At 40.5% G+C, this 26,892-nt stretch overlaps 1 protein-coding gene across 7 annotated transcripts in view; it reads right to left on the bottom strand.

The window, feature by feature from the left end:
- Positions 1-25,670, bottom strand: part of smtnb (smoothelin b) — a 62,405-nt gene extending 36,735 nt beyond the window's left edge. For 2 of the 7 annotated variants that reach the window (XM_047380983.1, XM_047380989.1), the window contains exons 1-5: positions 25,326-25,669; positions 7,300-7,457; positions 4,535-4,613; positions 4,364-4,442; positions 3,336-3,415 (exon numbers count right to left, since the gene is read on the bottom strand). In XM_047380983.1, the coding sequence (XP_047236939.1) occupies positions 3,336-3,415; positions 4,364-4,442; positions 4,535-4,613; positions 7,300-7,457; positions 25,326-25,376 (447 nt within the window). In that variant the 5' untranslated portion in view covers positions 25,377-25,669. Of the gene's footprint in view, positions 1-3; positions 34-236; positions 336-3,335; positions 3,416-4,363; positions 4,443-4,534; positions 4,614-7,299; positions 7,458-25,325 lie in introns of those variants that run through there. The other 5 variants (XM_047380982.1, XM_047380984.1, XM_047380985.1 and 2 more) reach the window with 4 other exon arrangements.
- Between the last annotated feature and the right edge of the window lie 1,222 nt (positions 25,671-26,892).

Raw genomic sequence — 26,892 nt, 5'->3', positions numbered from 1 at the left:
AACCTTAAATGTAAACATAGAGGCAGGCACGTCCCATTTTCAAATCAGATAGCAATAGCCTCAAAATTATTAAGAAAATCCTTTTCAGTTATGTTTTAAAAGAGTAAAGAAAACTAAAAAAAAGGTTAAGAAAGTCAAACGAGCGTTTGATCTGGAGAACTGGTCCAACTGGCAAAAATCTGAGTCACGTTTACCTCCTTTTTCTTAGACCTACTGCCCCAATTCCCGTCTCTTACCGTCTCTCTCAGCAGTAACCTGTTTGGAGTCAGGATGTCCGCTATTCTGCCGCTCTGCTCCCTCCACCACATCACACACGACATCACACACACACACACACACACACAATACCAACAAGCCACTCCCTTGACTTCCCCTCCCTCCCAAGTTGTCTCCTGAGGGAAGTGACCCCCACCACACACACACCCCTCCCCACAGGTTAATGGGCTGCCTGGTTGGCACATTAACTTCTGACACTCTGCCTGTGCTCTGACCTCCTTTCCAAATTACTTTCTTTTTTCTTTTAATTTACTACAACTGTATAACTTTTGTTTGGGGCTTTTGTATTAAAATAATAAACTTTGTAGTCTTAAACTAAGATCATTTGCCATATAAACAGTTTTTTAGAAGCCTTTATACCAAATGACACAAAAGGAAACTTTGATTTCATCTCAACCATCCTTGCAATTCCCTTTTAAACCAACAAATGGACGGTCTTAATTTGGAGATTATCATCTGGTAACTAAATGTTCCAGATGTCCTCACGAGACACCTATCGCATGTTGCGTGAGACATGTTGGGGCGTATCTTGGACAACCATCTTCCGCGAGACAATTGCAAAGAGCTCAAAGAGATCGGTGGCTGTGATGTCAGTGGAAGGAGTCCTGCTGCCGCTGGCGGCTGCTGTTGTTTTTGGCCACATTCCCACTTCAGTGTAGACGAGACTGCTGGGGAACAGCTGGAGGCCTTGCATGTCTTCCTCCAGGCCAAAGCAAAAAGTATTAAAAAAAAACTCCCACCCAATACTCATTCATCTCAACAACCGGCTCCTACTCAACAACCCGCCACCGGTGCCCCAGTTCAGCTGGCCGACAGGAAATGAGGTAAAAGGCTTAAACGTCAGAGCATCCTGTAAACTCCGACATCCTGCTATCTGAGAGGGGGATTCATGCACAGGCTGCAGTGAACAATGACTCACTGCAGTAAAGCATTTTAGTGCATCACCGTGGTGACGCGTTAAAACGAACAAACAGAACTCTGATAAAGCACTAATACTGGAGATTTTCTCACCTCACGCCCTAAAACTGCTGCAATCAAAGCTCTTAAGGTGGATTAGGTAAGGTTAGGCCCTAATGCAGTTGCAACATCATTATTGAATATTCTAATGATGATTTTATATTTGATAAATACATATTCCCCCCCATTTTTCTCCACCTCATTTGTCATTACAGTGAATCCAAAACATTTGATGATGTTTAGTATGTAATCTGTGGGGATGAATATACCATTGATTTTTTGCGGCACTAGAGGCCTTTATTTTTTCATTTTTCTGACAGTAGGTAGACAGGAAAGAGGGCGAAGAAGGGGGGGGGGGGGGGGACATTTGGCAAAGGTCGCCGGGTCCGGGACTTGAACCCGACAGCCGCATCGAGGACTATCGCTACTGCACATGGTCACGCTCAACCCCTACACCACCAGTGCCGCGGTGTTGAGGGACTTTTAATCACTAATCCATCACTTCTTGTTTTCCTGGAGTATAAATGTGGCACAGAGGCTAATTTCTCTTAGCTACTCTTCAAATTGGAAAAGGCAAGAGAACATTCCATTCAAGTTAGATTGACATTTATCTTTCATAAGAAACAGCTACAGGGAAATAGCTGCTCACCTGAGTTTTACCATAAAGCCTGAAACAGCTGGAGTGTGGGATGAACGACCCAAGTTTAGCTCGTCACCACCAAGAGCGAGGAGAAAATCTAATATTTCAATGTAAGATTATATCACAGCAATAACATTTTTAAGGCTTTTTGCACATCTCTACCAGTTATAACCAACCAAGACTGCATTCCAAACAGCAAAAATGCTACTGCCAGAGTCCTGACCAACACCTGGAAAACAGATCATATCACACCAGTCCTTAAATCAGTCAGGGTCACACATGTTTGGCAGAGACAACTTTTTTTCTAATTTTGTTATGTTTTTGCCACTCCTAATATTGTTACAATTTCTCAGACTTTTTTTTTCTTTCTGTTTGCATCTTAATGATGACTTGTTTCACCTGCATGGAGAGCTCCTTTGACCGAATGTTGTCTGTTCACAGCAAAATCTTGGTCCCATTTTAAAAGAGGGAGGCACATGTCAAGGAGCTGAAACTCCTAAACCCTTTATCCAATTTGAATGTGGATATCCTCAAACAATTTTGCTATAAAGTTCAAAGATTATTTTATTAGTTCATTTTATCATGTCTTAGCAAATTACTTGTGATAAATGAGCATTTTCGTGTTTTTTATGTGATGCTTTAATGGGACTTTATTAGCCCCGTTCATTTGTCATTCAAAAGGTAATTCAGAGTGATTTAGGGGGAAATAAATGGTCACTTTGCCTCATTCAAAGCTCTCTGACTAAGCTGTGTGCATACAATAAGAACTAACTTAGTTTTCCTCTCCACAGAATCCCATCCACTGAGCATATATATTAAAACTATGACCAGGATCAGCAGTTGAAATAAAACCTGGACCCCTGAAAGCTCCAAGCTGAGACTCAGGTCTTCACATGTCAAGGCTTTGCCACAACAGTCAGGCAATCATGAGGGAAATCTGAAGAAATCCACTAAGGAAGAAGAATTCAAACCAACGCAAGACCTAATTTTAATAGTTATAAAAAGCTGTACAGTTAAATGCATGCAAGATGCTGCTTGCAAAGAAAAAAAATTTATGGCTTTGAGTAAACACCAAAGTCAAGGCAAATTGCATCCTTCTCTTCAACCTCGGCCAGATCTTGCAATGAGGATTTGAAAAAACAAAAACACATTCCTGTGTCCGTGGCCGCTGAGCCGTGTGTTTTCTGAGTGTTTGTGCATGCGCCTGCTGTGGGTGCAGCAGTAACACAAGTGACAATGCTCCTTGTTGTTGTTGTTTGCTGCATTCTTCATTGTGCCCGCAGACGAAAAAAAGAAAAACCCTCAGTGGTCACGGTTGTGAGGCAGAACAAACTGGCTTGTCATTTTAGTCAGTGGAGGCAGACATCATATCCCACACATCTTACACAGTTGATCTTCAGACTGCACCAGGATGTCTTTCACAATTAAACCCTGACTGCTTCATTAGCAGTTCTGTACTCACCGCAGCTCCCATGATGCTTTGGGACTCCGCGCTCTCAGGGTCCGAGTGGCAGACAGAAACTTTACTCTTCTCCACAGACACTAAAAGCACACAACAGTAAAACTTAGACGGCATTTCAAAATAAACAACTGAGAACGTTTGCAAACTGATGCTGTGACTGATGAGATAATGGGAAAGTACTGGCAAGACTTGACAAGGTGGGAGTTGCTTTGTTGCACTAAGCAATGAGAGGAATTTATAATTTAATCAGGACTCAGAAAGCAGGTAGATCTGTGGCAGTACCATGAAGACTGATGGACATGCTTGTACTTGTCCTTTTAGAACACAATGGTAACTTTTCTTTGGGTGTTTAATCTAGCAGGTATAAGATTTACAGATTTACCTTTAGTTTAACGCTCTCATCAGGTCAAACTTTATCATCACTGGACTTCTCCTAGTTTACCAATCATACTGTGTACAGAATAGTTCATCCATTTTTTCCTGTGCGATTTGACATTTGAACCTATAACTACATAAAGATTAAACAAACTTTGCAACTATCCATCCAGGGTTTGTACACTTTTTTTCCATGTCAAAATTCCAGACTTTTCCAGGTTGGAATTTCTGAAGTTCCCAGCCCTTTTTAGCAAATGTTTATACATACAAATGGTTCACCATTAATTTATGGTTGCTACAAGTTATTACACTCTAAATATGACACCTTTAAAAGGTTCGAACCATCTTTCTGTCCGTGTTGGCGAATGGATGGAAAGACGCAGATAAGTCAATGAACAAACAGGGTGAATGACAAGACAGACAGTTTCATGGGTGGTTGGACAGATGATGACCACATGGATGGATAGACTGATAGATTAAAACTTTAGAAAATGGGATAGGGGTTAGAATAAAATACATAAAAACATTTTCCATGCTCTAATCCTTTCCCATACTTATTCCAGAGCGTGTGTGTAGGAACCCTGCCTGTCGCTTACTGCCTTCAATAGTCAAACTGCTGGAAAAGTTTCTCAGTCTGACAGATCCCAACTCACCTTGCAGCTGCTCATCTCTGATCCGTCGGATCGCTGCTCGGATCATCTTCCTCTCCTCATACTTGGCTGCAGCACGGAGCTACGGGCAAATAAAATGCTCAGTGCATCCATGGAAATGGAAATATAGTGATGGCATCAAAATAAACAAGACCAAATGATTTGAAAAGTCACCATTTCCATGAGCTCGTCAACGTCCTGGATTGACTGCAACTTTTGTGAAAGTACATCCAAGTTGTCGTTGGATTCTGATCTGAGAAAAATAGAAACACAGCAGTTAATTTGTTATTAAAAAGGACAGCACACAGTTTTTATAGCCTGGAGAAATAAATTCAGAAATGAAAAGCATGGAAGAAGTGATGCTCTTACAAAAAAATTTTAAGAGCAATGACCCAAACTGTGTAAACATGTCTGCTGGCCTCTCTTACTTGTGCACTCCTTCACTTCCCTCATTGACCTAATTTTTCCCCACCATTCCTTGCGATTAAATAATGTGCAGCATGGTAGAATTTAAAGATTTCACATCTGAGAGGTGCAAGAAAATAACATTTCTTTTGTGCACATGTGCACGAATGTGCAATCAGCAGGTATGATTTCTTGAGCAGATTCAGTGAGGCACCCACTTCTTCTTTGTTTTTGTAACCTGAGTCCTCTGAGCATAGACATGAATGAGAATGACTACCAATGTTCTTAAGAGGATTTAATGACGGAAAGGGAAAAACAACACCAGAGCACTGGGTTTATTCCTGACATAAAATGGTGTTGAAGCGCTTCTTTGCTCCAAGCCACATGCTGGGACAGTAATGTATCCTTGATCTTAAATTAACACTCTGGATTTAAAGATTTCACACACATATGAGGGTTTAAACCATCCAAACCAGACCTGCACAATAAATTAAATTGCAATTTTAATCATCACAATACCAAGGTGTGCATTGTCAGTCACAAAGGACTCCTATGATGCAATATTTGGTAGGCTGTAGTATTTCAGGTGCCGTGCATGTATCTGACCCCTTGGATGGACTTTCACAGTCCCTCTTGCCCACACCTGACATACGATAGCTCTCAAAAGTCTCCAAAACCTTGTTAAGAATCCAGGTTTTTGTGATGATATCATAATTAATTTCTACACTTTTTCTACAAATGCTATGACATTTATTCTGCTAAATTTAACGGTAAACAAACATATGTTGGGAGATGAAAATAAAAGAGCGATAACTTGGTTGTATACACCTTTTAAAAAATATATATGTTATTAAACTACACTTTGGCTCATTTTCAGAATCATGTCTTCTTGATTTCACACCAGCTGTCAATTACCTTGAATCAGACTAACCTGGACCAATGTTCAGTTTTCCTATTCGCATTTTCAGCCTTCTCCTTATTTGCATCCTTATCTAAAGTCATAGTTTGCAGAGAGGTTACAACAGATAAGAAATATCCTTCTAAACAAAAATGTCAGTCCTGAGAGGTTTACAAAGAGTTCTACAGCATTATTCAATTATCATGTCACAATGGAGACATAACTGAAGAAAATGTGGGATAACCACGACATTGCAAAACTAGATGTTTCTCCAAAGTTAATAATAAGACAAGAGAGAAAGTGGTGATGGAGAAAGCCAAGATGCTAACAGCAGCACTGAAGGAGTTGCATGATTTCCAACAAGGACTTTTTGTGTTCTAGATGTGACAAAAATCTCCTATATTCTCCTATTTTCTGGACTATGAAGTAGGATTGTGAGTCAAAGCCCTTTTCTTCCAAAGAAAACTTTCAGGCCTAGATAAGATCTCCCAAAGCATTGTGGCGACCCTAACATAAACCTTTGGCCCATAATTTTAAAACGTATGTTTTTCACAGAAGCAATATGAAAATAACACCATAACAACAGCAAAGCATGGTGGGGGCAGACTTATGCTCTGGGATAACTTATCCTATGAAGGAACTGGAGTTATTGTCAAAGTGGACAAAACCGTGAACCATTTTAAATAGAAGTCAGCTTTGAACCAAAACCTTCAGATGTCTGCTAGAAAACTAAAGACGAAGCGGGATTTAATTTTCCTGCATCACGAGTCCTAGGGTACATCACCAGAAGAATGACTTTACAAGAGAAAAATTTAAGTTTTGGAATGGCAAAACCCGAGTCCAGAGCTAAATTTTACAGAAAATCTGTGGAGTCATCTGAAAAGACCTATGGACAACCGATGTTCTCTCAACCTGATAGACTTGGGGAACTGTTGCAAGGTAGAGTGGGAAAATATTACCATCAAAAATGAGATTTGTGGGGACGCTGTGATGATGGAAAACAAAAACTAAAACGAGATTAATGAGAAAAATGAGCTAATCGTGACATTAAGGGAGAGATCTCCAGGAATGAATCTCCTGAATAAACTGAATCAATCTGAGTAAAAAACAAAAACATCGGTCGTGAAATGCTTAAAAAAATGTTATCACTCCAAAAAAAATTCACAGCAACACAATTATATTTTATTTAAGGTTATAAAGAAACAATGAATTTCAAGAAACAATATTTACAGTGGTGCAAAAATGATCCTGATGGAAAACTTCGGCCCCATTTGTCCTGTTTGTTGTTGGATTTTGCGGGCAGAAACATGTTTAAAGAAAAAGATTCATCGGTTCATCTACATTCCTCTGCTGCATGACAACTGCATGGATCCTTTTATTTATAAATTGGAGAAAAACCAAGACGGTAGTGAAAAGGAAATTATTGTAGCTTTTTAAGCAGGTTACTAATGAAAAAGCCAAACTACTGAAAACATTTGAGAACACACAAAGTGGAAATCTTTACTCCAGCTGCATTTTTCCATCCTCTGTGACTTTTCCCCCTGTGGACGGGGAATGCCACATCTGGGTTTGTGATCTCCACTTTAACCTGGTTTGATGCATTTTGTGTTTGGGATAATTGGGTGTAGGGCCTCACCTGTGCTGATTCTCCTTGTCGTCCTGCTGATTCAGGCATGTTGGTCTGAATCTTTTGCTCGCCAAAGCGGCCTCCATGTCTTCAATCTCTCTCCTCCTCAGCTCCCGAATGGCTGAACGGATGAGGCGTCTCTCGTCCAGATCCATGGTTCCATCCAGCTGTAACGATAAGACGTGCATGACAACCGATAGCAAGAGCAGAAGAGTGTCAACACAGAAAATTTGCCTTGCAAAGACAGGTGATTTTACTTGTACAGTATATTAACTATTGGAGTAGAATTTGCATAAACACCTTTAGAATGAGTGAAAAGGTCAACCTTCAGCTGATGTAACACAAAATCCTTTATAGAATGCACCACACAGGACAAAGGATGTTTCTAATAGGTTTTTCACTTAACACATGGCCAAACTGCATAGGATATTTACCCAACGACTATCTACATGCTCTCTGGCACTGTCTGCCAGTCTATGGCTTCTGGCTAAAAGTCTGTGAAGACCTATTAACATGCCTAGAATATACAGTTCCAACCTGCCGCTCACTTGGCCTTCTTGGTGACATTACAAAAGTAGATTTGGAAACAAATAGATTCCACATCCTTCTTGCAGTTCTTCCCAAAAAAAAAAAAAAACAACAATATGTTACAACTGAAAGAATAAAAGAGTTTCAATATAATGAATTTTAAAAATATGCTATTAGAATTAGATCTAAAGAGAGAATGTCACCTAGTGGCCAGCCTCTGCTTCTGGGTGGTGTGGGCATTCTAACATATGAATATGCTTTGATCTAAACTACTCCATTGTAGCTCTGGGTGTATGGTCAAGGTAGTTGTCCTTATGCAAAATGAACCTCTACCAAGTCACACGTTTTTTGCAGCCTCTAATTGTCTTGCACTGTATTTAGCTTTATCTTCCTATCAACTCAACTCCGACCACCCTCCCCTCTCCCTGCAATGGAAAAGCAACCCCACAGTATTATGCCTTTATCATGTTTCACCGTGGAGATGGTGTGTTTAGGGTGATGTGCAGCAACAACTTTCCACCACATGGTATTTTGCATGCAGGCTAGGGCACTCTAAGAGTCTTATATATAGCAAACTCCAAATGGGATTTCTAATGGCTTTTTGAAAAAAACTTTACTTTCTTCTGGCCACTATTCCATACAGGCCAATTTTATAAATATCTGAATTATCCTGTTGATAGTTTCGCCTACCAGAGTTGTGGAGCTCTGTAGCCCCTCTACAGTTACCATGGACCTCTTAGCTGCTTCTCTTCCCTCTCTGGCCGGTCAGTTGGGTAGGCAACGGTTTCTTGGTAGGTTTGGAGTTATGCCATACGCTTTTTGTATCAAGATGATAAATTGTACAGTTTTCGATGAGATATTCAAAGCTTTGAATACCATTTTAAATCATATCCCTGCTTTAAACTCTGCTACTCACAAACATGAAAATAATTGGGTTATTTCTAAAGGCAGTTGGTTGGCCCTAATTTTATTTAGGGGTGTCAGAGGTAAGGGGGCTGGATGCACACTTGATATCTTTATTTTGTAAAGTAAATCATTAAATATTTTCCTTTCGCTTCACATTTAATCACTACTTTGTGTTGGTTTGTCACATGGTGTTTGTAGCATGACAAAAAGTGGCAGATTTCAAGGGGTATGAATACTTTTGAGAGGCATTGTGAGTTACAAATAACTGCTTAAAGAGTAGATACAGGGTGGTAAATGAAATACAATGCAGAGTTAACAGCCATGTGCTGTTTGAGTCTTAACTTGGAAGACTTTGCTGTGAGCCCCTTTGTATGCAATAATGTTTTCAAAGTGCTGAGGCTTTTAGATCAGATTCTAGGCCCGAGGACGTGTGTGACGCCCTGAATGAACCAGGCTTATTTCTGATGTGTGGCAGTTAGTTAGTGGGTCAGCGTAGCAGATGAAGGTCTTATCGATTGCTGATAAGAGATCTGACTTCACTAATGAGACGAGACAGGTCGACGTGGGAAAGGAGCTGAGGATGAGAAACAGACCCACCAACAGCTGTTCCTCAGCTTTAAGAAATAAGCGTGTTCAGTTTAGCAGGTCAACCTGTCATTCAGGTGTCTTCATCTCTAACGCCATAGCAAGGCTGCAGGAGGCCCCACAGATTCAGCTGTGTGACGCTCTGCGAGCTATTTCATCACACTGACTGAGTATTAGTTAAAAAGGTCTCTTTTTAAACAGAAAAGGGTAATTAAGGTGTGTATAAATGCACACCTGCAGACAGATGCACCTCCCTCAACAAGCAGAATGCTTTTATCTTTCCAAGCGAGCAGAATACTGGTGGGAAGAGGGAGCCCCCTCCTGTCGCACAGGAGACTGATCCCTCTACAGCAGGAATCTGTCGGCACATGTAGAGCCAAGCAGTTCCATGGCAGGTTTTTCTTATAAAACCTTTACTTTAAAAGCACCCTCTGAACCAAATCAGGACAAAAGTTGTTGTTCGCTAAGGGTTATTAAAGAGATTTTGCTATGGTTGTTACAACGTGCTGATGCGTTGAAACGAGAGGCGGCTTGCCCCGCAGCTGGGCCCAAAGACAGAAGAGGGTCGTCTCATCAGAGACGAAGAAGGCCGGCAGTTTTGAGGTTTCACTGTGGTTTAACAAAATATGCACTGGCTCAGAAAGGCCTTTCTTTATATACTGTAATTTGTGGAATTTTAAAGTGCTGAGCTGATGAAAAAGATGGCTTGAGTAGAAGATGGAAGAAAACTGAAGAATAAGAGCCTTGAGAATGACAATGTGGAAAAAAGCAAACGAAGAAAGGGAGGAAGTTCTTGGTTATGTCTAAAAATGGGCAAATGAAAGCTGGGTGGGAAATGTGCAGGTCATTCTTCACATTCCTGCTGACTCACAAGAAAAAATAGACGGTAGCGAGATCTAATGTAGCAGTTGGCAACTGTTTTTTTTTTTTGTTCCACTCCAGCAACGAGATGATATGCCAAACCAGAAACAGCAGTGTTTGACAAGGAAGGAGAAAAAAATAATCAGACAGACAGGAATACATGGCCAGCTTCTGTTTCACATGCCCACACAGCCAGACACTTGAACACTAACTAAACGCTCAGGAGAGCCGTCTGTTACCATGCTGTCCAGATTCCTGCTGAGTAAATGTCATGATGGGTTAAACGGTCTGTACAACGGCTGCCAAGTTTTAGGGCAGACCAATTCATTTTTCATCACTAAGATATGAAAACAGCCTCTACTCCAAAACCCCTGATAACAGGCAGGCAGTCTTTCTGGCGTGTGTTCATTAGGTCTGAACATAAGTCTGAGTGTAGGAAAGCATGCATCTTGGGTTTGATCTTTATTCCTTCATTATACTATGTAGTCTTTCGTTTTACTGGTGCAAGAGGACAATACAACAGGAAAATAATGATCAAGCATCGTATTACTACGAATCTGTGGACTGTAGCATGCACAATCTGATCACCATGAGCCATGCGGCTGCAGATTTTTTGGCACCGTCAAAAAAATGCGGCCGCATGAGAACCACTTGTAATGACTTGACACAGATTTTACAGCAATGACCCAATAACATTACTTAATACCACACAACACTGAGCCACACGCAATAATGAAACTTCAATTACCTCAGCACGCCGGATGTTTGACACTGAAAGTGTAACTGACAACTCAACCTATATTCTAACAATCTGATCCTGGAGGGACTCTTAGGGCAACAAAGTTTAATTTCTTGATGATCAGATGTTGTATGTTACAAAATCCTGCGGCTGACTGGTCGCCTAAACCATACTTCATCACCACGTCACTCCCTCGACCCGCAAAGCCACCTTGCTCCTCTACAAGTCAGCTGATGTCAGGCTGTGACTTCCTCGCCTGGCGAGTTGGGGACGAAACAGAGTAATAACCTCAACCCTTCTCCCCAGATCAGCCCTTTCACCAAACCTCAGGTAGACAACGATATTTACAGCTGAGACTCAACTGTCAGCGGAGCTGAAAGATTGGTGCAGGAACCCACTCGTCTGCAGAAACCAAGGCCTGTTCCATGACAACTGAAACAGCAATGAATTGGAACTCAGGTACAGCACCTTTATTCATTCTGCTGTAGCTGGCATCTGGTGCTGCCAAAGTTAAATAATGCAGAAGGCGCCCCATTTTTTTGGCTTCTCTCTACTGGCTGCCGGCACATTTTAGGATTCGTTTTAAAATCGTTTTATTTGAATTTAAAGTTCTCCATGGTCTTGCCCCATCCTATCTCTCCGAGATGCTGCACCCTTTTACACCATCCCATTCTCTTAGGTCAGCTGATCAGCTGCTCCTCGGTGCTTCAAAAGACCAAGCTTAAGCTTGGAGGAGAACATGTCTTTACGGTTGCAGCTTCTAAGATGTGGAACAACGTATCTGTGCAAATTAAACAGGCTTCTTCTCTCTCCGTTTATGAATCACTTCCTAAAACTCACCCTTTTTGCTCTGGCCTTTGACACAGCTTCAAATGCTGATTTTTACTGTTTTGTTGTTTTGCCTATTTTGTATCAATTGTATGATTGCTCTTTTACATGTTTTAGGTTTCTTAGATCATTCATTTTAGTGTCTTTTTATTTTCTAGTGCACTTTGGTCATATTTGGTGTTTAAAAGTGCTTTATAAATAAAGTTGGATTGAAGACTTTCTCACTCAAATCAAGTGTGAAATTGTATTTGTCATTTAATTAAATTCTGAATCCTGAACAATGCATTCCTTAGATTTTGATAGATTATGAAAGTGATTTACAAACATTAATATAATTTAATGTAGGCCAACTCTCCCTACAAGTATTACAATAAAGAAAAGGATCTATCTCCTTATCTAAGAGGATGCAATAAACCATCTGTTAATGTTTTCAAAAAGTAGGAACAGCAAAGCCTACTGGTCATGTCAGCACTTTAACTTCTTCAAACGCCGACCTGTGACACTTCCCTCAAAAGGTTTAAATGAACCAATCAGAGAGAAGACAGAGATGTTTTTATGTTTGGATTGGTTGTAACAGTTATATGCCGATTTGAATCAGCCATATCCAGCTGGCAAGAAAGAGAAAAAGAGGAAAATAAACGTCAACCAATAACGCTGTTCAGGAAATTAATGAGGGTGCAACCCAGGAAAACAGAACACACCTTTAAGCTGGATGGCTGCCAGTGTAAATAAAATAACCGTTAAAGAGAGAGAGACGAAAACATGAGCTGCTGTAGTCAGAGTCCGTTTGACAAAAATCACCCATGACCTCAGAGAAAGCTGAGAGAAAGGTAACATTTTAACAACTGGCTATCCCCAAAAGGTATTTTTCAAACTGTAACTTAAAAACTGTCTTCGTATCTCCAAACATCATTCATGACCCAGTTAGAAAACTTTTCAGGAAGTCCTGAGCAGACCAGAGTCAAAAATCAAACTGACTCAATTTCAATTCACTAAATAGTTTGCAGTAAATTTTATTTAGGGGTATCAAACTAAAAGGGGCAGCATAGACACATATTTGTTTGCAAAAAATTATGAGAACCTTGTATCCTTGTCCTTACACTCAAATTATGCAGCACCTGTTGGGATCAAACATGTATGTGAAAAAGGGACTGAATACTTTTTGAAGTCACTGTACTTCATGTTAGTTTGTGGTGCTCATTTAAAGCAACACGGACCTTTCAGAAAGCCCATCTGCTCGCAGATGGATGAGTCAAACACAAAATCAGAAATTAATTAATGTTCTTGCAGAGGGACAATCAGTCATTGAGATGTCACCGAGCCGTCAGCACCTTTAATGATGTCTGTTGAGCTGTCTGGTCTGCCCCGCTTATCTCTTCTCAGGAAGGCACGGCAGGGATCTCCACCTGGTTCATTGTGTTCAGAAAACAGGATGGATGGGTGGAGACGGAAGACCGAAACGAAAAGAAAATCTGTCAGCTTCTCTTACTCAAATATATACAGTGCCTTGCAAAAGTTTTAAATTAATGTGTTAGAATGGTCACGTCAAAGTCCAGACCTAAATCCAATTGATAATCTGAAGCGATGACTTGAAAACTGATGTTTATAAAAGCTCTCCATCTAATTTGACTGAGCTGGAGCTATTTTGCAAAGAGAAATTGGCAAAAACATCACTTTCAACGTCAGTGGAAAGTTGTAGAGATATACCCCAAACAACATGCAGCTGTAACTGAAGTGAAAGGTGCTTCTACAAATCATTAATGCAGGGGTCTGATTACAAATGCACCCAAAAGTTTTCAGATTTTTATTTGTAAAACACAATAAATTATTTTCCTACCACTTCACATCTAGGCAATAATTTGTGTTGGTCTCATAAAATACCCTCAAGTGTGTCGTTATGTGACAAAATGTGTTAAGTGGTACAAATATGTTTGCAAGGCACTCCATTAATGAGGTGTATCGTCGACGTAAGAGTGAGATACACAGAATATTTCACAAGCAGGCTCGTACATGCTTCAAGTCACTTCCTGCCAAAGAGAACCCTACCATGAAGTTAAACCTCAAACCCTCCAAAGACATCTATGTGACGCAACTCAATTCATCAATCAGGGCCAATTAGAGAGCACTCAGGCCTTACCAGTAATCCCAGCCAGCTGGCGGCACGCTCCCAGTGACAGCGACATCCTCTGAACCGAGACTGAACATGAAAGTTATAGAGTTACATGTGACTTTTAGCCGAGGAGGTTGGTTTGTTTCATCAAAAAGAGCAAGGAGAAAGACCGTGATTATTCTTCAGATGGTTAAACTACACTGAGAAGCTGCTCAGGTAAAACCATGCAAGCAAAAATAAACAGACCCCCTCCACTACATCACTGTAAAAGCAAACAGTTGGCAAGTTCAGATGCGTTTTAATTACAGGGCCCTGTCTAACACTTTTCATTAGAGCTTCTATTCATAGGTACACAGAACACATCTTCAGCCTCTGAATCTCTGAGACACTGTTTAATCTAGAGAAAAAACCCTCATACACCGACTGTCAGACTGCATGCACAGTCTTTCAGTACACCGGGCTACACCTACAGTGCCATGGAAAAGTATTCATGCTCCTTGAACGTCTATATGGAGACTTTATGTGATAGAGCAACACAAAGTACTGGATTCCTGTGAAATGGAAGGAAAATAATACGTGGTTTTGTATTTGCGAGGTGTGAAACCATGAATTCTGCACCCTATCAGAAAATCTTGAAGGATAACATCTGTACATCAGCTTGTGACCTTAAGTTCAAGCGAACTTGGGTTAAGCAGCTAGACTAGGATCCAAAACACACCAACAAATTCATCTCGACATGACCTATTCAAATCCTGGACATAAATCTAATTGAGATGTTGCAACATGACCTTAAAAAGCTGTTCATGCTGGAACACCCTCCATTGTTGCTGAAATAAAACAATTCTGCAAACAAAAGTAGGTCAAAATTCATTCAATGTGATGTAAAACATTCATTACATGGTATCGCAAGTCATGCCAGTTATAACTGCGAAGGGCTGCAAAACCAGTTATTAGTTTTAGGCAACATTTACTTTTACACATAACATAGGGCCAGGTTCGTTTGGACTGTCGTGAAGCGACATCTTTCGTCTTTGTTGTGGTCTTGTGTTTTCGACCTTTCATTTAGTTTGGGTTTTGTGTAAGTTCCTTTAGTGGTTTCTTTTCTATTACTTGTTATGGTTTTCTTATGACTATTATTATATTCGTTGTTATTCTAGCTCCTTTGTCTTCCTTGTAGTTTCTAGTTTAGTTTCCCATTTAGTATATCTGTGTTTATTTATGTTTTGGTATTTGTTCACCTGCGCTCTTTGTTTACTAGTTTATTTTCTCTGTTCCTCCTCGTCTTGGTTCCCTTTCTGTGGTTTAGGTTTTATTTCCGGTCAGGGTTTCTTTATGGGTTCTTTGTTAATTTTTAGGTTTTGGTGTTTCTTCTATTCCCTCTAGTTTCTCAGCTTACTTTAGTTAAGGATTATTCTAGGTTCTTATGTCTCTTTTGGTTTGTTATCTTCGTCTATAGTTGTGCTTAGTTCTGTTTCCCCGAGTTTTGTTATTTATAGTTTTGTTTTTGTAGTCAGGTTCCTTTGGTTATGTTATTGCCTAGTTTCCCTCATGTTCCCTTGTTATTCTGGTTCGGTCACCTTAGCAACCATCCAGATTCCCTCAGTTCTCTATAGCCTGGTCCACACCTGATTTCCATTCTCATCCGATTACCTGCCTCAGTATCTCATTGGTCCATACTCCACTTCCCGCTGTTCATACGCTCTGTTTTTGTTCGTTTTACGCTGGTTCCTTGGTTCGTTCACCTATCCTTGTCTAAAGCTTTGACTACGGCGCGGCGCTGATGGTATAGGAGTTAAGCGCGCGACCATATACAGAGGATACAGTCCTCGAAGTGGCCGTCCTGGGTTCGAGTCCCGGACCCGGCGACATTTGCCCAATGTCTCCCCCTCTTTCCTGTCTGCCTACTGTCAAAAAATTAAAAAATAAAGGCCACTAGGGCCAAAAAATATCTAAAGCTTTGGCTACTATGTTCCTGCAGAGTCAACTATGTAAGTTTTTGGAGTTTCGACTTGTGTTTTTGTACCTGCAGTGATTTTTGCTACGTTCTTGCTACGTTTGGAAAACCTTTTGAACTTATCTTTGAATAAAAGAAGAAGACTCCTTTAAACATGCAGTTGCCGAGCTCTTGTCTGTGCTTTGGTCACTCTAAACCTCAGAACGCGACATGGACGGCTTGTCTCCTAAATTAATGAAATTCTCATTTGCTTTTTGTATTTACTTGGGTTATCTTTGTCTGATGTTAAAACTTGAAACATTTAAGTATGATTTAAAAAAAGCAAAACCATAACAAATCTTTAAAGTGGCAAATATTTTTTCACCGCAATGAACTGGACTGGGACTAATTATTGGCAAATGCCTATTTTTGACTTTGACTTTTTGGCTTTGATGGGTATACAGGATGAAAAAAGGGAAACCTGTAAGCAGAAGTAATATCAGGAACAAAGCTGAAACAGATGTATCGGAGCTACCCAATAGACAACACAATAAAACCCAGGACAAGCACCACAGTATTTGTCTCCCATCTGTTGTGCCATCTACTGCAGGTCATAGAGATCGGGTCAAATGCCACAGCTTGATGTGTGGAGGACTTCACCTTCCCACACAGGCCTGCCTGGCCTTTTCTGGGAACCCAATGACCTCCTCAGGCCGAACCCCGACCCTTTGACTCCCGGTGGGAGTGTGAGGGCTGTGTTTTTACTTGAAGATTTGCACTGGGTTGCGCCTAGCCCAATATGAAGAAGCTTATGCTTTCTACTTTCAAGTAATGCAAATATGTGCATGTGTTTTTTCACATGGATTTTTTTGTGCATGAACTAATAATTTCCAGAGCGGGTTAAGGTTAGAGGCGGCCAGGCAGCAGAACGGATCAGTGTGATTGTCCAAATAAGGAGACTTGGGACACTCTTCACATCAGAGCTGAAATAGATTAGCAGCTGCCACTGAATACGCTGCTCTACTGCACAAACAAAGTTAAACAATCAGGACAGAAAATCAGCTGTAAATCGAATCATTGCTCGTTAATCAGAACAAAAGTCCAGGTGCATGCCTTTAAATAATTTCTCAGTGGCTTAGGAAAACAATGAGTGCGTGCAGCTGGCTGATGCACACCTACGTAGAAAAAAAATAGAAAAAATAACCAAGATGTATGAGAGCCCTGCAAGGCATGAAACACCTGGTTTCTCAAGGGGGAGTTTCAGTCAGCTGTTGGGTGAAAAATTAACAAAAATATCTAATGACAGTCAAGGTTAAACTCCACTCTGACACAGCAAACACTGAGAATCCATTGTCTGAACTGAAGAAGCAGCAGCTGTGAAAGGGAGAAAGATTACAGCCTACATGCAGGGCTGCTGGTTTGACCACCTCTAATAAACTGGGACAGAGCCACCACGCCGACCTGGGAAAACTGTGTCCCCTTTTACACTTGAGGTAGCATGCATAAAGAACAGCTAAATGGAGGAATGCATCTGGGTCAAAGGGGAGGAGGTAATCATCAGCTGTGTCCTATAGGGCCGTAATGATACACCGTAGACAGATTTGGGCTCAGACTGTAGGGTCTAACCGCGCTGTGAAGTCCACATGTTGACAGGTTAATCAGTACTCAGTTGACTCTGCACATGCTGTTGAAATGCTGGTTTCGGATCTATGTGGCGCAATTGCTGTAAAACAACTTTGCAATGTGATATAATTCTGTTTGCCCTCTTTTAGTTGTCCTATCTGAGTGCATTTCACTACAGACCCACAGATCAGGTCCAAGATGTCCAGGTAAGCTGCGGCATAACAGCTGAACCACACAAGGAAGCTAGCCTCATGTCAGGGTTTTATACCAGCCAAAAGAACAAGGAAGCTGCCTCTGTGTAGTTTTACAGCTAAATAGTCACATGTAGTCATAATGTCTACAGGTAAACAGACATTATGACTACAGAGATGGAGTATGTAGACCTGCACGGTGGCACATTTGGTAGCACTGTTACCTTGCAGCAAGAAGGTCCTGGGTTTGACTCCTGGCCGGGGGTCTTTCTGCATGGAGTTTGCATCTTCTCCCTGTGCATGGGTGGGTTCTCTCCGGGTACTTCGGCTTTCTTCCACGGTCCAAAAACATGACTGTTAGGTTAACTGGTCTCTCTCTCAGTTGCCCTTAGGTGTGACTGAGTGTGTGCATGGTTGTTTGTCCTGCGTGTCTATGTTGGCCTGCGATGGACTGGCGACCTGTCCAGGGTGTACCCCGCCTCTCAGCCATAGACTGGTGGAGATAGGCACCAGCTCCCCCGCGACCAGGAGATAACACAGATACAGCAAGTGGAAAATGTTTGTTTTCAACGTGCAAAGCAACAAACCTATGACAGTTGGTAAAGTGACATCACAGCGATTTGAGTTTCTCTCCCCAGATAGTTTTTTTTCCATTTCAAAACTGATAAACCAAAACAGATTCAGTAATAAGTTGAATGAATTTACCTAAACGGATAAAAACAAAGCAACCATACGGTAATGGACGTATTATACCTTTAAATAACAAATACAAAACTGATCCTGAAAGCAGCACTCTTCCCCTCCACTGTGTCTTTGTCTTCATGTCACTAAATCATCACAGCCCTCTGCAGCTTTATCTCTTCTGGTTTTATGAGAAGAAAACGTTGTCACAGTATGACAGATTTCAGCGGGAGAGAGCCATCATAAATAAAACTGCTCTGAAAGATCTGAATGTTGCGATTCAGTTGGCCTGTCAGCAGACACAGCAGGTGCCGGAGAAGCCCGACTCCTCTCCAAGAGTCAATCTGAACGAGCTGAAGCTCTGAGTGGAAACCTCCATGAACGGAGAGACGGAGATGTCCAACAAGAAGAATAAAGAGGGACTGTGGGAAGAATGCAGAGCACAAACAGTTTGCTCTGTACTTAAAATCTGTGGTAGCCCGCACTTTAACGTTAACAACCGGACAGAGCCAAACACAATTTAACAGATCTGCTGCGTGCATCTTGAGAATGTCACAAGATTAACAACAGCAAGCTGGAAAGCTAAACATCAACATCCTTCTGATGATGTTAGGAGGACCTCAGGAAACGGCTCCTCCCTGAGGGACTCCACACAGAAAAAGCTCTGTGTCACAACATTTTGTACCAACTGCATCCAGTCTGTTGTGTTTCTATGTTAAATCATGATACTTTTATAGTGTTTTAGTTCAACCGACAGCATTTCTGAAAAAGCACAACACTACTTATGGTTTCTATCTGTTATAATCTATAATAGAAAAAGAAATAAAAACAGCTTTTTCCCCAAATATATCACAAAATTGATGTTTGCAACCATGTGATTTAATTGCATTTCAAAGCAAATCAGGGTTAGTTGTTTCGTCACAAGAGAAAAAAACCTTCTTCCAGTTTTAAACTGTCCTTCTCCCTGGTGAACACAGGCAGAATGGCCATGAAGCTTGTCTTACTTGTTTAATTTGCATTTCTTCTGTAACCAAAACAACATTTGAAAATTAGAAACCAAAATTAAAGTTTGAAGCATTAAGATTTCACCCTGTGTATACATAAGAGGCGCCTGGTGGCGTTCATGGACACAGAGGAGGGAAAGGCACACCTTCAATCATTTATCCAGACCTTTTCCACTTAGCAGAATGATGAAGACAGAGGGATCAGTCCTGGAGACCTTCTCTCTCTCTCTGTTGGAGCACTTAACCATCCAGACGTAAAGAGCAGAGCAGCTAAGGGTCAGCCAGACAGACTGCTATTACAAAGACTGTTTGACCCTCAGCTGGCAGCCCCAGAATATACTGTTTTAATTTATTTAGACCTGACTTCACAAACAGCAGCTGCTATTGGCTTTTGGGTAGATTGTAACCGTTATATTTCCAAATATTACACAGACCGGTTTTTAATTAAACTAAAAACTAATAATCAATGCATGTTCTGCTTCTGTGACAAAAAAAAACCCAACAAAATCAAATGGTACATTTACTTTTACATAAAAGTTTACAAAAGTGCAAAAACTACTAGACATAAACGGTCCGGGGTGATATTCTCAGTAGACAGGTTTATTTGTGCGGGTTATGAACGGGCATGGATCAAGATTCTGCGAATATGGAAACACTGATTAAAAATGCCACGGTTTCACAGTTATGTTATTTACCCAATAATTTAAAACAAAATACAAAACATGATCTAAATTTTTTATTTTTATTTTTTTAAAGAAGCTAAATGTTGTCATATTGCTGCTAAAAAAATAACACCGATTAATGCAGCTTTAAGTGCTTCTCCTTCACAATATTCACACACAAACACAACCAGCAGATACATACTGCTTAATGAGACGGACTCTGTAGTATGCTGCTCAACGGGTTCTGCTGTAATTTACGCATCATGACTCTCAGTTTCCATGTCAAATGTCAAAACACCCACATTTGTCTTTACTGTAAGCTAGGTGAAAGTGCAGCAGCCTTTTTTTGCAGCCAGCTGACCAGAAGTGTAAAGCAACAAGTAGAGGAGGGGCAACATACAACCAGAGAAAACTTTAGAACACTCCTGTACTTTCTCTGGATCATCTTATGAACACATTCAATCGTAGAAAGCATATGATGGAACATGAAAACATTTTAAAACCTTGGCATATCTTGCCTAGTAATGATGTTTCAGGCATTTATCAGATGATAATGTATTAATTCTCTAATGAAGGATTACTGCATGATAGTTATAAAAGAAAGGTTACGACTCCAACATATGCATTCTAATAGCATAAAGTAAACCTATAAGTTAATTTCTTTTTATGAGAACATAACTTTTTCATGGAAAGTAAGCTACTTACTCCGAGTTAAATGAAAGAGAAGTGACCACATAAGCGTGAACAAATGCACTCATAATGTTGACAGCAGTGCATAAATTACTTCTGTCAATCTATCAATGCAGCCTTATGGTACATGATTTTAATTTTAGTATTTTTGAATTTTGATTTAAATGTTGCAGATTTATCTTTTAAAACACAGTTAAAACAATCTGAAGGGGTGTTGAACGCTGCTACAATGAATATTATTTTACTTTTCTCCTCCTGTCAGAGCCAAAATATGAACAGCTATTTATAGTAGAGTTCAGAAACTAAAGTTCTCCATTTATCCAAAGCAACGATTGGAGCTTCTTATCTCTGTGCTTCGAGGTCTTTTGTTTGGACATTCACTGACAAGAAGCTGAAGTGTGCAGGCTGCAGCAGTGTAGATAAACTGGTAGGCCCGCTTACTGAAAATGTCTTGGCCAGAGGCGTTAAGAGAATTAATCATTAGAGGAAACATAGAAATGCAACTGGACTAAAAACCGGAGAGAAACATTTATTTTCCCCCTCTACAAGAGAGGAAATCAAGTCCAGAGGCCAAAGGTAATCATATACAGAAGCAGCAACCACAGATTGTGATCAGTGAAAAGAAGCATTAATTATCAAAGCTATGACGAGAAAGGAATGTAATTAAATGGAAATCCGTTGCATGAAACAACATGAACCTGCATGGAAAACTCAAGTCTAATTTAGTTTAGGAAAGAAAAAAAGCAAATCTGTTTGGAAAAAGCTCCAGGAAACAGTTATGCAATGATTATTCCAACTTCTTTCCTTACAGATGATGAATCCTGTCTCAACAAGGAGTAAGGTGAATTTTGGGACAACCCAAAGATCCCACAAAAATGAAGCTCATTCTCCCTCCCAGACTGTAACCATTGAGCTGCTGTCAATGCAAAAGAGTTTGGAGAGTCATAAATTCAAGGCCCAGGGGTCTCATTTATCAGCCAGACGGGACCACAGAGTCAATCTGGCCTTTTTAAAATATTTGTGAATGCCTCTGGCTCACCAGGGAGAAAGGACAGTCAAAGGCCTGGTAAGACTAGCAATAAATCATTGTACGTGGGACACATCCATTGCACACGGAAGCCTATAAGCACTTCTGTCAATCCAGCTGAAGACCAAGCTCTCATTCTGTCAATTAGGTCACATTTGGACCCTTTCTACATCTACCTGTGTTGCAGAGCAGCTTTGTGACATAATTAAAGGGAAGATCAGAGGGCTGACAAGACGCCAACATCTGAGCTAAGTAGGGCAATGCACCTGTACCTCAGCCAGCAGACACCTGTGGTTCCAACAGGTCCTGCAAGTTTAACACATTGACATGCGGGAAATCATTGCCTCGCAGCAAAAATCAGGGATGTAACAGCAGATAACCATCACTCAGCAAAACAATCCATCTGCTCATAAACTCTTCTGCAAAGTGATGCCGGTTTAAGTCATTAGGTTCAAGAGCTCTTTATCCTCCTACTGACCTCAGCAGCTTCGCTTTATCATAAGGAACACACATCCAGGTGAACCACGACAAATACCTTCTCAGCTCGAAAAACTGATTATTTTCACAAATGCATAAATAATTGCACTAAATTGGAGGGGGTTAGAGGGAGATTAAATGAGCAATATAAAAGAGGCAGGGCAGGCTTTGAATAGAGGCGTAGTGATGGGATTAGCACCGATAAGAGAGACTGCCATATGACCTTCTGACTGTTAAGTTCGTTAAGAGCCACACAGGCCTGGAGCTTATGTTGTTATCCAACTGCTGTTTAATAGCAGCTCCTCCACTCGGCTTTGCAACCAGCTCAGTCCAGCCTGGGAAGCCTAAAATGTCCATTATCTTTTCCTAGTGTCCTAAAAAACAACAAAAGGATAGATCCTTAACAAAAAAACTGCATAATTGGGTGTTAGACTTCCTGAAAACCTCTCAAGATAAATTGTATTTCATCGCAGCCTCCTTTCAACTTCTGTTGTCAGTTTGTTTTGTTTGAAAAGTTCACTGTGGATGGAAAACTCTGACACTGCAAACATCATTAGTGAAGTTGTGGGATCTGAGTGACCTTATAGAAGAGGGAAAGGAACTTCGCCAGGCGGGGAGAGAGAGACAGGATATTTGCAATGCTGCTCAACAATGGGAGTCACAAACAGATAATTCAAGAAGCTGCAATATGTGCATTTTATTCTGAGGCAGTTCCCTGGACAATGGCAATGCTTTCTGCATGGTCTTGCAGGATGCAATGTGCAAACAGGATGAGTTAATATTTCCACTATGAGCTAAGTTCCAATGTGAGGAGAACATTGACAAAATAAAGACTGCAAAAGACCAAAAAATAAAAATAAAATGTCATTTCTCTGACAAAGACAGCTGGGTTTTTGACCACTCAGACGAGACTTCTTTTTAAAAAAAAAAATAATAATCACAAACATATACACACGCTCGCCTGTTCGATTGCTTGTCAGAACAAATGGCAAATCACCCAATCAAATGGCTGAGACTTGATGTATTCAGGTATCAAAACAAGTGAGGACGACCTGTTGAAGGTAAACCCAGCATCACAATGAGGACGAAAGAAGATTTCAGGGACCTTGAATGTTTTACGGTTGTTGGTGTCAGACAGGCTGATCTGAGCATGTCGGGAACTGCTGATCTACTGGGATTTTAACTCTCAACCATCTCTCGGATTCCGAGAATGATCCGAAAAAGAGAATAAATTTCATCCAGTGCGTGGCTGTTTTGTGGTTGACAATGCCTTGCTGATGTCAGAGTATAATGGACAGGCTGGTCTGTGATGATAGACAGGCAACAGTATCATTTCAAACTGGTTTCTTGAACATGACAATGAGTTCAAGGTACTCCAAAAGCCAACAGAGAAATGTTGGGACATGGTGGAACGGGAGGTTCACATCTTGAATGTGCAGCCAACCAACATGCACCATTTGTGTGATACCATCATGACAATATGAACCAAAATCTCTGAGGAATGTTTCCGACATCTTGTTGAAGCTGTGCCAGGGAGACGTTCCGAAGGCAAAAGGGGGTCCAACCCGATACTGGCATAGTTTACCAAATGCTAGCAAATACTGGCCAATAACCTGCCACAATTCACATCCACATCCAAGAAAGTTGAGGCATTTCACCCAGTTGATGCCAACTGCTGCCGAGCAGGATGTGTCAACATGAACCAGCACTGAAGCAAGGCAGTTACTGTTTTATTTTACCTCCACTGACAAAAACCCCTTATAATGCAGGTTAAAAAATAATAGTTTCCTTACACAGCTTCTAATGAAACTTATGAGGAGACACTGACTGTAGATTATGGCCAGACCATTACAGATTTTAGCAGATCGGTGGATGCAGTTTAAATAGCATCTCTCAGGTCAACCAAACATAACATTTCTCTCATGGTTGGCTCCAAAGCAAACAAGTCGACTTTATTGATCTTCAAGACCCGAAACTGGAACATTTATTAATAGGACCCTTGTATTCATGAAGTACAAATTCCTTAGAATAGAAAACAAAAAAATCGATGCTGTCAAGTAAAGTTAAACCCTTAAACTGGTAAAGAGCAAATATGATGATTTGGAAAGAAATTGATGACAATTAAAAATTCTTGGTGATTTAGTTTGTCTTTCCACAGACACACGTCGGTGTCAGTCAACACTTAATAAAAATAAAACCTTTTTTTTTTTTTTACAACCTCTGTGTTTGTGTGCAAGTCAAACAAACCTGCTGTAACAAGGTCTGAACAGCATGACTCATGTCTACTTGTAAATGTGTCTGTGGTACAGTGGTCATGAGATGCCGTAGAAAGTCAACACTTCACCTTCCTCCGCCCCTGGGAAATGATCAGAAGATGAGTCCTGTGATGAGCCAAGCAGTAAGAGATGCTGCTTCCAGACATCTGACGCATATGATGCATTCATGAACACATTCATTAGGTTGGTTTCGATGTTGATAGAAGTGGCTGTTTGGCATTCCTACACATTTTAAATCTCTCAGTTCACTTTTGATTAACTATAGGCTGTATTAATTGAAATTTAAATGTTAATATATGATTGGACAGAACTTGATTATTTCATCTTTATTTGGACTGATCTGGTTTCAAGATAATCTGTCTTGAGATGACGCTGTAATTTGGCCTTTTATAAATAATGTTAAATTGAATATGAAGAAGAGCCACAATATCCCTTTGTTCATTTTAACAATTTTTCCCCTTTCTCAAATCAGCAATGCATATTTTTGGGTTTTTCTCATTAGCGATTGGCTAAATGTTGAAAATACTTTCATTTAAAAACGATCACTGTTTATCGCGACCAAAGGTGGGGGGATAAATATTTTCAGTTAATGTTTTTTTTACATTGACCTTTTCTGGATTAAGACACTGAGGAAATAATGTGCTGGAGGATTAACGTCAACACTGTGCATATCCTACCCTACCTGCCACACAGGTGTTAATTAAAGCACAAACTGCCAGAAGATGAAAGACAAAAGTGTTATTGTGCCACTAGAAAACTATTTTACTGTGTGCAAACCGTAAATCACATTACGGAGTAGTTTAGTCTAGGAAAAGCAACAAGTGGAACTCTGAAAACGTGGTGTTGGTTGTGGTAAATGATAGCCTAAAACACACTTTATGTCATATCCAGAGCATCTCCGGTCATGTACTCACCAAAGCTCGGAGAGAGGACTCGTCCAGGGCTGAATACGTCTCCAGGGACATCCTGATGAGTCCAAGCGAGACTGGAAAGTAAGGGATGAATGGAGGTTCCCGCTGTGAAGATGATCCTGGTCAACAACGTGCACCACCTGCACGACTCGCGTTTTATTTCTTGATGCTCCTTCTCTTTTTTCTGTTTCCTTCTTCGGCGCAGACAGGATAGGCTATTTTGGCTAAACTAACGACAGAAAGCTCTGGAGTCGCTCGCTAACAGCATATTTAAGCAATACTTTCCTTATCCAGATGATAGCAAAGGCAACCCTAGTCTCACGGCAGGACGGTCAGCTTTTTGAACTGAGAATTCCCACTGAAAGTTGTAACCCCGCCCCTCCGGACTCCGGCTCCTCCCGACGTTCATTCGAAGCGCACCACCGTGCGGGAGGATGTGAAAACATCGTCTGTGTATGAGGGTCAATCCGTGCCACTGTTGGCCCCCGAAAGGGAGAAGATTTTGGAAGTGAGGTTAACGCTGTTAAAAGGTTATCCGCAGGTACCTGCAGTAGAGAACTTTCTTATTTACTTTATCTGGGTTCAACCAGGTTAGTTGGTCCAGGAGATTAAAGCACGCATCAAGTCAGAAAGGGGCAAAGACCAAAGCAAATTTTGATGTAAAACATGTCATGTTTGTCTTGTCATCATAGCAGTTTATACAAACCCTATTTTATGAAGCTCTAAACTAATGATATTTGTGGTTTGGGCGGTTTTTTACAAAAGAGCCTGGAGGCAGTGTGCCACTAATACCCCTCCTACGTGAAACAGGCGCCCCAAATTAAACATGTCAAGTGTTTCTGTTCAGAATAACCAACTGATATTAAAGAGGTGTATAAAGCAAAAATATTATTGCAGTTTAAGGGATTCCTGTTTTGTTGATTTTTACACTGTCTGACTTTTCTATTAGTTTCTCTAACCAGAAATCTGTTGTGTTTTATTCTCAATACTCAGGAATTGGTGGCACACTGCCTCCTATCTCCATTTTCTGTGTGAATAAACATACAATGCACATCTGACAATATTTTAAAAGTGCTTAAATCATGTTAGTATAAAACAGTACGACCATTTTGAGACTGGGGTTTTTGGTCCAGTTTGGGCTCTGTCATCCTGGGACTAGCTGCGAGTTTCAGCCTGTGGGGTGGGGGCAGTTTTCTTTTTCCTATTGTCATAAAAGAAAATTGCTTTACAATGCACTAGATTGCTATACAAACACTAGTTATCTAAATTCATAGCTTCTAAGTCAGTGCTAAATTACTATTTTACAATTTTTAAATGACCATTGACTGTATTTAGTCATTTCTTGTTCAAAATTTAAAATTTTATTGTTCACACTGTACAAAATTTGAGCTTTATGAAACGATTTAATTTGTGAGGTTTGTGAGTTAATATATGGGCTCATCAAACCTTTTTTTTTTATAAATCTAAACTTACTAAAATAATTTTTTATTGTTAGCAGAAGTACGAGGCTTGCCCATAAGTGTTATACAACTGCCACTGATGAACATACAGAGCAGATGTCAATTTTACT

Source organism: Girardinichthys multiradiatus, chromosome 12, assembly GCF_021462225.1.
Source record: "Girardinichthys multiradiatus isolate DD_20200921_A chromosome 12, DD_fGirMul_XY1, whole genome shotgun sequence".
Lineage (NCBI taxonomy): Eukaryota > Metazoa > Chordata > Actinopteri > Cyprinodontiformes > Goodeidae > Girardinichthys > Girardinichthys multiradiatus.
The sequence above is the reverse complement of the archived record's forward strand: the minus strand, read 5'-3'. Positions and strand labels throughout refer to the sequence as shown.